The following is a 14,848-nucleotide window of genomic DNA, read 5'->3' on the forward strand; positions in this document are numbered from 1 at the left end:
TATCCTATTACTTCCTTTTTTTTTTTAATTACTTGACATTTGTTTATCTAGAATGAATAAATAAAATTGTACACTAAGTCAATAGAAAAAAATCAAGGGATTTTAGGACTTAAATGTTTTAATAAAGTTGTGTGTTAATAGCCAAATACATTTTTTTTTATTTGAGTTTTATCGTTTTGATATATTTTTAGGATATTTTTTTATTTTAGAATTTTATGAGGTTTTGTAGAATTTTATGTTCTAACTTAAAATTTTCAATTTTTAATTGAGATTATAGCTCGGTTTTGTACTAGTGTGTAAGAATTGGAAAAATAAGAGAAAAATGAGAATATCTATATGAGAAAAAAATGAGGATATCTATACATTTTTCTTAATTGGTTATTTTTTAATTCAACAAAACTTCAAATAAATTGATTATCATATTAACAATATGAGTTTTTTTTAATTTTTATCCTGAAATTTTAGAGTTATTTTTTGCAATAAGGTATTAACATTATTTTGTTCATACACTAAAACTAAGGGTATTTTTAACTTTTCATATAACTTATGTATTTTTGAAACTTTTTATAATGTTTTTATTAACTCAAATAGTTCTAAATTTTGACCCTAAACACCATACCACGTATATTATAAACGAATACATCTTACATTTTCAAATAAAGAAAACTTTTATTTAAAAAACAAGTAACATTTAAGAAAAGTATATATTATTATATGAACTTAATTAGATATATGAATTCCTATTTTAAAAGGAATGAAATGTGTGATTTGTTTCGTTATTTTATAAAACTTGTGGTTCTCAATTAAATGATTGAGACCTTATCTACCTTCTTAAAGATTAAAGGTTTAAATCTTCTCACAACATTTTATATATACTCAGGCATGTAGTATATAATACTTAATAAAGTTTAAGATAACCAAAACTTGGTTAACCTTCTAATTTGAATAATGTATAAGAATAATAATATTAATACAATACAAATTTAGTTAATTTTGTTAAAGAATTCAGGTTGAAAAAATATAAATGACTCACAATTTTATAAGTTATACAAGATACTTCTCTCATAACCAATTGATTTTGAGATAAATTCTAATGTTTGTCAAATATAGTACTAGAGCTATGAATCTAGATGGATAATTGCTCGACTCCAGTATGGTAAACTCAAGAAACCATCTTGAAGAGATATGTTAAACATACCACATTAAAAAGGAAAAACTTTTCACAATTTTTATAAGATATATGAATTACTCCTTATTGTGAATTGATTTTGAAAAACGCATGTTTGTCTAATAAATTAAATTTGTATAGATAGATCATTAATTTTTAGATTAAATTGTAAATTTGGACTCTATAATTTGGAAAAAGTTAGAATTTAATTTTTGTAATTTATAATTAAAACTTAGACCCCATGGTTTGAAAATCTTATCAAATAATAGAGACTATTTATCAGATCTTATCGAATCATGTAAACCAAAATTCTAAGTTTTTAAAACTATAGACAAAATTCTAACTAGACTAAAATTTCCCATATAACCTAAAAGAGAAAATCAAACATGTAATTTAACCTAATAATAATCATAACCTCGAAGCAGTGATAAAACTGTACACAAGCAAAGCAACAACGTTAAATTCGGAGTAAAACCTTTACAAAGTTGTTTTCACTGCACATACAGATATGCCACAAAACCTCCATTTTCGGTGGACGGTAAAAATGAGTACCACCAGATTTGTTGAATGCGTTTTTCAACACAAGAACCAACACAGGGTAAGTTCAATTCGAAAAGCTAACCTTGAATGGCTTAAACAGCCAAGTTGCTTCACTCACATCAGAACTACCAACGTTCCTTTTTAATCCCTGCATTAAAGATTTGGAGATACTTCTCTGCAACTCTCTTGGGAGCATCTTGTTCAGTTAAACCACTCATGTTTTGAGAGCCATCAATGCTAAATGTTGGCGCCACTCTCAAGCAATGCTCCGTTTGCAAACATTTTTTTCCATCATTTCCTTCCCCTTTAATAACTGAAGGTTCAGTCTTTACTTTTGACAGGGAACGAGAATAGGAGCTAGTCGTTGCGATCGAAGAAGGTTCCTGTCATATCATTTGCAAAATAACATAAAGAGAGGGATCAGATACTGAATGATTCTTGTATCATCAAACACAAAATAAAGAATACATGGTTTGCTCATCTTTTGTTTGTTTTTTTTTTTTTCTTTCAGAACCGTGATGAGCAAATGGAAACCAATAGGAAATGGGATGGTTCGGCAGCGAGGACGAGAGTTTCCTACCTGATCTTTTATTTGAGCATTCATATTTAATGCATTGACATCGGACTCCTTGGATTTCTGTGACCCAAATTCTAATAGTAATCGCTGAATGGTAGAGTCTACATCGTTTGCAGTAGGAGACTTTTCAGCTGTGTTTCCACCCTTGATGTCAATTTCCCTTTTAACAGCATTGTCTTCATCGTGCTTTCCATCTCTGTTGGGCGTGAATTCCAGCAGGGGAACTCTGGAATCACATTCAACTGGAGAAACTGCAGGACCATATTCTATTATAGGAAAAGGAGACTGGTCGTCTTCTATTTCACGGAAGACTCCGAAAAGGAGATATTCAGCATTTAACATGTTAACAACATCTGCAGACAGATTTGCACACAAGTTATTTGGCTAGCACAAGTAAACCTGATGGTATTAATAAAAAATCAGGGAACCAACTTTAGTATATCAAATTCACTGGAACTGTATGACAAGCTCAAATATTCAGAAGGAAGTGCTAGTATCAGCATTAGTAAATGTAACATTGTGAAAAATAGGAAATTGGCTTTACTAAATCAATGTTCCATTCTTCTGATTCAGTAAGAACGAACAAAGTACGATTCCTTTTCTTAAGTTCATTTAAAGATTAAAACAATTGTGGTTAAAGTTTATATCTGTTAAGAAATCGACAATCAAAGATAAATAGAAAGCATAAATAGTGGAAAATCGACACAGAGATTTACAAGGTTCACTAACAATGTGTTAGCTACATCCATGAGTAGAGGGAGAAAGCAGTTCATTATTAGAGAGAAAATATCAGAATACAACTTCAGAGGTGTTAGTAGAGTTAGAAAGATTATATAGCACACTCTTCTAAACCTTAAGTCAAAATTGTAAATAGCATAGATAGGAATACATATTAGGTTTCTCGAATGTGACTTAATTTGGACTTCATCAACAGTCAACAGAACAGATATCCATAAGTTATTAAAGCTTAACGTAAATGTATCAGTATATCTACTACGAGGAAGAGCCCACTATGGAAAGTACAATTATGACCTCTAACACATGAATAGGAAGAACATAACAGTATCTAAATTCAAACCAATGTGAGACGAAGTATCACACTAAAGAATGCCCGAATAATGAATGTAAAAGCATTTACACTGTGAGAGGAGATCCAGCTGTCTACATGTAAATAGAATCAACTCTCCACCGTCAATAAGACTTCTTATCAATAAATCTTCTCTCTCCATAAGTTCAAACAGGCAAGAGTTATTCGTCCTGGACCTACACTTAAATCAACACTTGTGTTACACGGCTAAACAACAACAAGAATTGTACCCATTAAATCCAAAATCATAACAGACCTTTCATTATTGCCCAGAAAGAAGTACAAGGCAACATCAGCAAGATCCGGACATTCATCGTGAAATAGATCACCCCAAATATCAGAACGACTAAGCAGCTTCACTTGAAGAATTGGAGGAATCTTCCGCGTCAATTCATAAACTCTACCACATACCACACATGGAGGCTTTGCCAGGAAACCATCATAAAATTCACCCGCCATATGTGTATCGACAAATTGGAAGCCTCCCCTAAATAATAGAAATTTCTGAAAGTAGTAAATAATTTTAATTTTTCAGTGAATCAAATATATAATATTGATATTTCATTTATCAATGAAACTGTTGTTTTCTTCGATATTATATGTATACATTATCAGTAATGTTGGAACAACGGATATGAAGTACTCAACCATCAACAATCACTGCAGAAGTACCACGTCCTACACTTTTAAAACAACTTAAAAAGGACAACTTTGAAAAACTGGAACAAGGATCCGCTAAATACACACGCAGGAACAGGAAACATTGATAAATAGAAAACAGAATCGGTCAAGGCTTCACTTTTCATGAACACTAGATTTTAGATCATAGAAAACCATTTTACATTTTACAAAACTTGAAAATGCTTTCGATCAATATCAAAGAACAGTTTAAAGGGCCAGGGAACAAAGAGTCCCCTCCCGAAACACAGATTATAAGAAGACCTTCCAATCCAGGTTGATAGAGTGAGTGGTGTAATTACAAAATAAATAAATAAAATAAAATTGTACTGGCTACTCCAGTGAGTGGCACGTGATATTTAACAAATAAGAGGCTTGAATGACCAACTTATTCAAGTCGAGCAGGTAAAACACCACCATAAATCATCCTATAAACCATCCCTAAATTCGGCAAGGAATTGAACTATATATATCTGTCGAAAAAGGGTTGGTTTGCCCTAGGGGCTTATTTGTAATTATCTTATGGGCCTAGGGCTTTCTATCTGTCCATTTACTTTAGCAGTCTTTCTGTATTTCTGTATTACTTGAATAATAAAAACTAGATCGTGGTTTTTTCTCCCTGACCTAGAGTTTTCTACGTAAATTATTCGTGTTTTTTTCTTCTTTTTTTATTTTCATCATGGTATTAGAGCAAGGCAATGAAACGCTAGCCACCATTGATGAGTCTCCTTCGACGACCAATTTTGAGATAGCTGACACAATTAATGAGGCTGTCCAACAATACCTAGAGACTGCCTTACCTCGCCTTCTTCAACAAATGAGTGCCGCCGGAACGACAACCCAATCCATCGAAGGATAGATCGGACCGCACCCAACCAAGGAGAATCGGCGTCCAGATCTGAACGACGTCCAGAGCCGCGGATCCGTCGATCTCCCAAGTGCAGACGACATTCGGCGAGTAGATCCGATCACAGCCCAACCTTCCACGCACACCAGATCGGTTGACGACGTCCAAACGACGAGACTTCACCACAAATCACCAGATCGGTCGACAGCCATAGGGTTCGAAGCCGCGGCGACTTCTTTGAGTCAGTGGGTTCTCTGACCAGCAACCTTCGGTGGTAGATCGGTCGGTCCTCTCTGACTACAGTGACACCGGTCTGGTTGCGTTTTCGACGAACTCTCTAGCAGGTATGAATGGGGTGTGTTCTGATGAGATTAAAAGCATATTTCTTTTCCTTCAGCAATAACTCGCAGATTTTGGGTCAGTTCTCGGTACAAATTCGCAAAGTGCTCAACCAGAGTCATCCAATTTACAGCTATGCCCCGAGAACCTGGTGAACTCTTTCCATTCTTTACCTGCTGCAAATTTATTATCTGGATCAATGGGACACTCTACAGGAACTACTATTGGAGAAAAGCTGAATGGCGAAAATTATATCTCCTGGTCGCAATCCATCAGAATGACTCTGGAAGGAAGACAAAAATTTGGCTATCTAACTGGGGAGATACCCAAACCTGAACCCGGTAGCCCCCACGAACGTATCTGGAGAGCAGAAGATTCATTGCTACGATTAGTTCTAGTGAGTAGCATAGAACCTCAAATTGGCAGACCGTTACTTTATATGGCAACTGCCAAGGACATTTGAGATGCAGTACAGCAATTGTATTCAAAGAAGCAGAATGCATCTCGCCTTTATACCTTACGCAAACAAGTCCATGAATGTAAACAAGGGGCTATGGACGTAACGTCATACTTCAACAAATTATCCTTGTTATGGCAAGAAATGGACTTATGCCGTGAGATTATCTGGAAATGTACACATGATGGGATGCAGTATTTCAAAATTGAGGAAGCTGATCGAGTGTATGATTTTCTGGCTGAGTTAAATCCGAAGTTTGACGGTGTTCGCAGCAAGATCTTGGGCCAACATCCTACGCCGTCACTGATGGAGGTGTGCTCTGAAATATGCCTCGAAGAAGACAGGTCTAGGGTCATGAATATTTCAGTAGTTACATCTACTGAGGCTGCTGCTGCTTTTGCCACCAAGTCCTCCGGATCTGACAGTGACAAGAAACCTCCACCTATCTGTGAGCATTACAAAAAACCATGGCACACGAAAGACTAGTACTGGAAGTTACATGGAAAACCTCCAAATTACAAACGACGTCAGTCACAGGACAAGACTGGTCCTAGACGGGCTCTGGTTAGCGACTCGGTGAATGAAAAGACCTCGACTCCGCTTCAAGCTAACGGTCAGAGTAACTTAAGTGTTGTTGGGGTCAGTGCAATTGCACACTCAGGTACGACTCAGTCATTTGGTTTTATTAGCATTAACAGAAAACGACCCTAGATTGTAGACTCTGGAACAACATACCACCTGACCGGGTCTTTTGATCATTTTATATCATATCACCCGAGTGCCGGAAATGAAAAGATTAGAATCGCAGATGGGTCCTTTGCCCCTGTCGCAGGGAAAGGACATCTTTCTCCGATTAAGGGTCTAATATTGCGTGATGTGTTACATTTTCCTAAAATTTCGTATTACTATCTATCAGTAAAATTACAAGGGACTTGAACTGTCAGACTGTTTTCTCACCCGACATTGTTTTGTTTCAGGATCTAAGCTTGGAGACGACGATTGACACTGCCCAGCACGATAGGGGGCTCTATTTCCTAACTGATGAAACTTCCTTTAAGGATGGTTATAGGACTAGTTTTATTTCTTTGAATTTCTCTACTGTTGAGACCGATTTTATGTTATGGCACTACCGTCTGGGACATCCCAATTTTCAATATATGAAGTACCTTTTTCCGCATTTATTTCATAATAGTAATATATCATCCTTACAGTGTGATGTGTGTATCCGGGCTAAACAAAGTCGTGTTTCGTTTCACTCTCAGCCTTACAAACCGTCCAAACCGTTCAATCTTATCCACAGTGATGTCTGGGGTCCCTCACCAACCACTACCTCTACAGACAAACGGTGGTTCATCATCTTTACTGATGATCACACCAGACTGACCTGGGTCTTTCTCTTGACCAATAAGTCTGAGGTGTCCTCTGTTTTCCAACAATTCTATGCGACCATAGAAACTTAGTTCAACACAAAAATTGCTATTTTACAGAGTGACTACGGACGTGAATTCGTTAATAACTCTTTAGGGACTTCCTGGTCTCTAAAGGAATTATCCATCAAAGCTCGTGTGCCTATACTCCCTAGCAAAACGGAGTAGCCGAGAGGAAAAATAGGCACCTAGTAGAGGTCGCCCGTTCCCTTATGATATCTACCTCTCTTCTTTCCTATCTGTGGGGCGATGCTATCCTCACTGCAGCCCACCTTATCAACCGCATGCCTTCCCGTGTCTTAACCTTTCATACTCCCCTTGACTGTTTCAAAGAATCGTATCCCAACACCCGGTTAATTCCTGACGTACCTCTACAGGTGTTTGGATGTGTTGTCTTTGTCCATACCCACAGTGTCCCAATCGTACAAAATTCACTTCTCGTGCCCAAAAATGTGTCTTCGTTGGGTATCCTCTCCATCAACATGGGTACAAGTGTTATCATCCCTCGTCTCGGAAGTACTTTGTGTCTATGGATGTCACCTTTCTCGAGGATCAGCCTTTCTTTCCCATTAGTCCTCTTCAGGGGAGAGTCCCAGTGAAGAGGCTAATTGGTCCACGTATTCCATTCTCCTAAAGGTGACGGCTGAACTTGAACATCCTAGCCCTGTTCTCCCTAATCCTGTTCTTCCCACGAATCAAGTCCCTTGGATAACTTACTACAGGAAGAATCTCAGGAAGGAAACAGTACCGTCTATCGCTTCTCCAACTCTAGTTCATGAGTCTGACTCGATCTCAGTTCCAGGTATGAATATCCCTGTTTGTGATACTGATGATTGTGTTGAGACTAATAATTGTAGAGTGGACAGAGATATAGAGATTGGTGAAAATGATGAGAAAATAGAAGGAATTGAGGAGGATGGAGAAACTGATGGAAAAGACAACACTGAGGAAATAAATCCAGCAAACGAGAACAGTGGAAGGGAAGTTGATTGTGTGGGAAGTCCTTCTAAAGAAAGATCCATAGATCAGACGGCTAGCTGCAGTAAGAAACTTGGAGAAGAGGAAAACCGTGATGCGTCTCTCGATCTTCCAATTGCCTTGAGAAAAAGGACTAGGTCATGTACAAAGTTCCCTATGCATAGTTACATGACATATAGTAACCTATCTCCTGAGTTCAAGGCTCTTACTACCAGTCAGTCTAGATACAGTAATGCTTCCAAGTAATATCAAGTTGCCATGGACTCTCTCAAATGGAAGGCTGCAGTTATGGAAGAAATGAGAGTTCTAGAGAAAAATGAGACATGGGAACAGGTTGCTCTTCCTGAGGGGCACAAGACGGTTGGATGTAAATGGGTTTTTATTGTCAAGTACAAATCCGATGGCTCGATTGACAGATACAAGGCGAGACTGGTAGCCAAAGGCTTTACCCAGACCTTTGGTATTGATTACTCTGAGACATTCTCTCCTATGGCCAAACTCAATACAATCCGGGTGTTGTTATCTATTGCTATTAATAAAGATTGGCCTTTGCACCAATTGGATGTGAAGAATGTGTTTCTTAATGGAGAACTCGAAGAAGAAGTCTACATGAGCCCTCCACCCGACTTCGAAAACCAGTTTAATCATCGGATTTGTAGATTGAAGAAGTCACTGTATGGGTTGAAACATTCTCTAAGAGCCTGATTTGACAGATTCACCACATTTGTTAAAGCACAAGGGTATGGTCAAGGGCACTCAGACCACACATTGTTTACAAAAAAGTCTGGTTCAGGAAAGATCTCAGTACTTATTGTGTATGTAGATGACATTGTCCTGACCGGTGATGATACTGATGAAATTATGAGACTTAAACAAAGATGGCTGAAGAATTTGAAATTAAAGATCTGGGAAACTTGCGATACTTCCTTGGGATGGAGGTGGCTCGGTCGAAAGAGGGTATCTCTGTCTCAAACGAAAGTATACTCTAGATCTCCTCAAAGAAACAGGAATGACTAGGTGTAAACCTCCTGCGGAGTATAATGCCAAACTGAGTAATGTTAATAATGGAGCCCCTGTTAGTAAAGAGAGATATCGACGATTAGTCGGGAAATTGATATATTTATCTCACACGAGACCTGATATATCGTATGCCGTGAGTGTTGTTAGTCAATTCATGCAAGCTCCTTATGAGGAACATATGACTCGTCGAACACATTCTACGGTATCTAAAGGGCACTCCTGGTAAAGGTCTTCTGTTCAGGAAGTCTAGTAAACGTGGTATAGAAGCATATATTGATTCGGACTGGGTTGGGTCTGCTGTTGATAAAAAGTCTATGTCTGGGTATTGCATTTTTGTCTAGGGCAATCTGGTCACTTGAAGAAATAAAAAACAGAGAGTGGTTGCCAGAAGTAGTGCAGAAGCCGAGTACAAGGCCATGAGTTTGGAGATATGTGAAGAAATCTGGTTGAAGAAAGTATTGACAGATCTTCGACAAGACAGTGAGCTTCCAATGAAATTGTTCTGTGACAATAAAGCAGCAATAAGTATTGCCAACAATCCGGTCGATAGGATCAAACATGTCAATCAAGAAAGACTGGACAATGGGAGCATATGTATTCCCTACATCCCTTCTAATCAGCAGATTGCAAATGTCCTTACAAAGGGGTTGTTAAGACAGAGTTTTGATTACTGTATCAGCAAGTTGGGTCTGATTGATATTTACGCCCCAACTTGAGGGGGAGTGTCGAAAAAGGGTTGGTTTGCCTTAGGGGCTTATTTGTAATTCTCTTATGGGCCTAGGGCTTTCTGTCTGTCTATTTATTTGAGCAGTCTTTCTGTATTTCTATATTACTTGAATAATAAAAACTAGATCGTGGTTTTTTCTCCCTGGCCTAGGGTTTTCCACATAAATTATTCGTGTGATCTTTTCTTCTTCTTCTTTTATTTTCATCAATATCATTAATTAGTGTACATCATTAATTAATTAACTAATTAACATAAAATGACTACATATTTAATTATATCCATTCTAACAATGGAATCGAAGAAGCAAACTGTAGAGGAAGAGACTCACTTCCAAGAGGCATGTAATGATGGGAGATAATCACGATATGAAAGAATTTCTTGTATTATCAAAGCATCCATCTTTTGTTTTCCCATATCCACCAAATTAGTGGAAGGTGAAGGAACTTCTTTTCCTCTGTTGAACTTAGTGGAAGGTGAAGGAACTTCTTTTCCTGTGTTGTCGTTAATATTGGCTATAAAACAAATAAATGGATATGATACCACTAGAAATGGAAACTAAAACTAAGCAAGGGGCTATACTGATTAGCTTGGGAGTGGATCCCACCATAATAACCAAATTTAGGAGTTTCATAAAGATTACAAAGCTCTTCTTTCTTACCTGTATCTGTGATAGGTAAACCATGCCTTGACACAGAAGAAGTGCAAGCAGGTGTATCTGTAACCTTCACCTTTTTAGAAGTTTGTACTGGGCCTACTAGCATTGGAGGTAAACAAGGAGCTAATGCTTGTTTCTTCACACCACATATCCTTGGAGGCATCACAGCAGAAGTTCGTTCTGCAAGAAAAGAACATAAATACAAATTGAACATTCAACTAAACATAAGTCAGAAAATGAAGAAAAAAAAGGAAACGCATCTGTCTAAAAGGACATGACAGACTGATGATTTTTGGCATTATATATTTTTATTTTCCCCCTCAAAGGTTGTTAGCTTTGGATCACAAAAATAGCTTCACAGATCCTGAGATTCACACTTACAAAATACTATGTGACCACGGCATTATCACTAAATAATTTGGCTTTTATCATGAGATATTGAGCTTTCATAACACAAATTATTGGACCTTGCATGATATAAACAAAAAACCTAGATCAATTTGGTTAAAAAGTATACATGCCTAAGTGAGGATACTTCGTTAGGCTAATTTTGACACATGTCATACTTCGACAATTTGATACTTGTTGGGTATGTTATTTTTTGACAAATTTGTTGGGTATGTTATTTGTTGGGTAGGATCTGGCTTTTACAGATGCGACTTTGACAACTCTATGTGGAGTTATTTTTTTGGAGACATTTGACTTTCAGTTAGCCCACCACAGAGACCTAAATGAGATGATCAGGGAGTTTTCTCTCCATCTACCTTTTAGAGATAAGGGTTTGTTTCTTATGGCTTTTTGAGGTGTGTGCTTTATTGTGGGATTTTTGGGGAGAGAGGAACAATTGAGTGTTTAGAGGTTTGGAAAGGGATCCAAATGACGTTTGGTCCCTTGTTAGATTCCGTGTTTCTCTTTTAGCTTCGGTGACAGATTTTCTCATTCCTTGATAGCTAATTTTTCACAGAACTGGAGGGTCTTTCCTTCAGCAACCTCCCCTTATGTGAGCTTGCTTTTCTGGATGCATCTGCATTGTTTCGTCGAGAAAGGTTGTTTCTCATAATATATATATTCTCATTACTTGATAGCTAATTTTTCACAAAACTGGAGGGTCTTCCTTTAGCAACCTACCCTTGTGTGAGCTTGCTTTTCTGGATGTATCTGCATTGTTTCATCGAGAAAGGTTGTTTCTCATAATATATATATATATATAAATATATAACTTGTTGCGCACATGTGGAACAATTATTAACAATAAATCTGTATTAAACACTAGTTGTACAAAATAAATATGAGCGCAACATTTATCGGGCATGTATCTTTAGAACTCAAGGACACAGTTGTACAACCTATGGAACAGATCCTGTTCAAGTAAGGTCGTATTTGTCGGGCATGTATCAAATACTTGTTTAAGCATAATAAATAGACACGAATAATAATCTAGAAATGTAATAAAGTTTGGGAGCAAAATATATCAAATCTCATTTAAGCATGTAAATGTATAAACTTATTGACCTCGAATTTCCTTCTTGTTTAAAACCATATATGTATTTTACATTTTAACAGAGATGTCAAAGTCATATTCATGTCCTAGATTTTTTATAAGATGATCTGTCCTTTCATATTCATGTCTTGTGTCCATATACATGCTTCATAGATGGATACACACACAAAGTAACAGATGCAAAAAAGAATAAGGACATGCTCGAGAACCTACCTTGAGATTCTTTTGATGCTTGGAAAAGTGGCCGGGGCATAGAGCTATCAAAAACTTTCCTGGATTTGGATGCTCTACGCAGTACAAAAGCTGTGTTCAACTTTGAAGGTTCCTTCATCCCTCCCGATGATAGCTTTATTACTTCTTCGGTGGGTAAGAACTTCACTTTACTAGTTTTTGCATGTCTTAGCATTTTAGGTTGAACCTGCAACCCTGAATCATCAGAACTTTTGGCCTCCTCTAACGTACAATTACCACAAAGCCAGTATTTGGGGACATCATGACTTTTATTGGGCATGCAATAACTGAAAACAAAGAGATGGCAGCGTATGAGAAGGGTCACAAATATGGAACTCTTATTAGGACATTGAATGGATAAAACTATAAGGGACGTTTTAACCAATCATATCAAATCAAATGATTAAAGCACTAAATGGAATTAAAGGGATTAATGTCACCTCGTTACAATTTATTAACAAATTTCATAATCTCAAGCTAAATTTTAAAGCAGTCAATTTTTCTTCAGCTTTCTTAATCAGTTCAACTAGCTAGATTCTTAATCAGTTCAACTAGCTAAAGTTTAAAGATACACGACAAGAAGATAATGCACATAATCTCCATCGAGTAGATATACTACAAGTTGGTTTCTCCTCGGAATATCCCCAACTGAAGAATATGCAATGCCATCTATGATTCAACTGACAAGAAACTAAAATACCGAAATCAAACAAGAAAAGTCAACTTGAACAGCGTCGAAGAAAAGGAACTGAAGCACAGGTAAACATACAGATGTTCGTGAACTACTTTGCACTTGGTGCAGGTTACAATCAGCTCAGCATAACCAACATCACCACAGACGTAACAGAACTGATCCTGAAAATTAAAGTAGAAACGCAAGGATCAACATAAAAGTGACTGAGAGAAAATCTAGAATGCAGGTAGCGAGTGCTAGAGAAGTAGAAGCACTAAACACGTGTTTGAATTGTTCTTAATATGGAAATGATTCTTTACTAAAACAAATCTGAAAGGAAAACTGTCGAGTAGCCAACTAACCTGCCATTCTCACGAAATGGGAAGATGAGTATAATGTAAAATAATATATACGCGTGTGGCATACAGAAAATTAAAAAGATGGAAAACAAAGATCTTCTGTTTTCTATTTTATCTACCACGTTGATATATGACAAAATGGAAACTAAAATTTGGATTCTTGGATTAAGGATTGTTACAAGCAACTAAGGACATGTTTGAGATTGATTTTGAATTGGTTAAAATGATTTTTCTCAAGTTCAAAATCATTCCAATACAAGCCTTAATCATTCAAAATTAATTTAATGCTTCATTTTACACTTTTAAATACAATTTTCATAAATCAAAACTTATTTTTAAAAATTAGAAGCATATTTTGTAGAGATTTTGAACCAGATAAAAGTGATTTTAACTATTATTTCACTCCCAAACAAGCCCTAACTCCAAAATTTGTAATACTACATTAAAATATACAAACATATATGAAGCATCATTCAATCTCCACGTAGTTTATTAACTCATGCAAACCATAAGGAAGAAAGTTAAAACCCAAAACAAAGTGGTTTCAATATTCCACCCCAAAACACACTGCACTGAACACAAATAGTCCAAACAGCAGCGCAATCCAAACATTATAATATTCACGCAAACTCAAATTCTAACCAAGCTGGTAAACTCCTGGTCTAAGAACATTATTTTAATCCAACTAAGTTTTGTCTTCTCAGAGATGGCATTCAAATAGTCTACGTCCATTTTAGCAAAAAGAGAAAGCAAAAAACAAATACACAGGTCCATGCGCAGAAGGCCAAAACAACGCAAAATAACAACGTACCGCCATTAACCGATACAGAAACCCACATTCAGCACCGCAATAAGTTATCACCCGTCTTCACTGCACATTCAATGCTGGTCTGCTAAGGGCCAGAGAACAAAACAGAAGGAACAATAAAAGAACCAACTGGTTGTACCTACAAGGCCATTAAAGATGGCAATCTTACGTAGGAAAACCAAACAATCATACAAACTAATAGCTTGAGAAGAAACGCCGTAGTGAAGCGGAAACAGAGGCATGAGAAGAAGAAGAACAACAGAAAAGGAAAAGCAAAGGAAATACGTTACTGTCTGTGGAGATTGATGGGCAGAGTTGAAGCATTAATGACCCGCTGGCGGCTTTGATGGTTTGTTGGAGAATGAGCAGTGGGAGGAAGTAGAAGAAAAGCCTTTGAAAAACAAACAACTGACCGAAAATGAAAACTTAAGGAGGGGGAAACGATATAAATAATGCAATTCGTCGGGCGCAATTTTTTCGTGAAGGGGCTGTCGCACTCGAGACGTGCCCACTCCATATGGGTCCACCGATAATAAAGCCCAAAATGGTCATTTTGAAGTTTTTTCAATTTTAATTTCGTTTGATTTCAACCATTAATTTCTACTCGCATGTGAGTTATGATTGATTTTGTTTATCTAATTTTGATTTAAAAAATAATATTTTTTAAAAAGTCATTTTCATTTAAATGTTTATGATAAAAATATTTACGTACTTTCAAAAGTATACAAGTCTCTTTGGTTTATTATATACTAAAGTATTTTTATTGATGTCAAATT

At 36.7% G+C, this 14,848-nt stretch overlaps 1 protein-coding gene across 4 annotated transcripts; it reads right to left on the bottom strand.

Annotated features, from left to right (window-relative positions):
• Positions 1-1,565: 1,565 nt before the first annotated feature.
• Positions 1,566-14,485, bottom strand: LOC120083490. 4 transcript variants are annotated; one of them, XM_039039265.1, is made up of 10 exons: positions 14,358-14,485; positions 14,076-14,211; positions 13,002-13,087; positions 12,215-12,519; positions 10,504-10,680; positions 10,174-10,336; positions 3,629-3,859; positions 3,424-3,548; positions 2,289-2,638; positions 1,566-2,091 (listed from the first exon to the last, which is right to left on the bottom strand). In XM_039039265.1, the coding sequence occupies exons 2-10, from the start codon at positions 14,079-14,081 to the stop codon at positions 1,834-1,836; spliced, it is 1,701 nt and encodes a 566-aa protein (XP_038895193.1). In that variant the 5' UTR covers positions 14,082-14,211; positions 14,358-14,485; the 3' UTR covers positions 1,566-1,833. The 4 variants fall into 4 exon arrangements, with proteins under 4 accessions (XP_038895193.1, XP_038895189.1, XP_038895192.1 ...); XM_039039261.1 differs by having other exon boundaries at positions 10,174-10,357; XM_039039264.1 differs by having other exon boundaries at positions 10,174-10,357; positions 14,076-14,135; positions 14,358-14,478.
• Between the last annotated feature and the right edge of the window lie 363 nt (positions 14,486-14,848).

The sequence above is a fragment of the Benincasa hispida genome, chromosome 8 (genome assembly GCF_009727055.1).
Source record: "Benincasa hispida cultivar B227 chromosome 8, ASM972705v1, whole genome shotgun sequence".
Lineage (NCBI taxonomy): Eukaryota > Viridiplantae > Streptophyta > Magnoliopsida > Cucurbitales > Cucurbitaceae > Benincasa > Benincasa hispida.

Bases quoted from the DNA above. Each gene is read 5' to 3' on its own strand.
- LOC120083490 (XM_039039261.1), bottom strand. The intron at 10,681-12,214 runs GTAGGTTCTCGA...CTTTTCTTGCAG, and splicing joins AGCATCAAAAGAATCTCAAG to AACGAACTTCTGCTGTGATG. The intron at 10,358-10,503 runs GTAAGAAAGAAG...TTTGTTTTATAG, and splicing joins TTTACCTATCACAGATACAG to CCAATATTAACGACAACACA.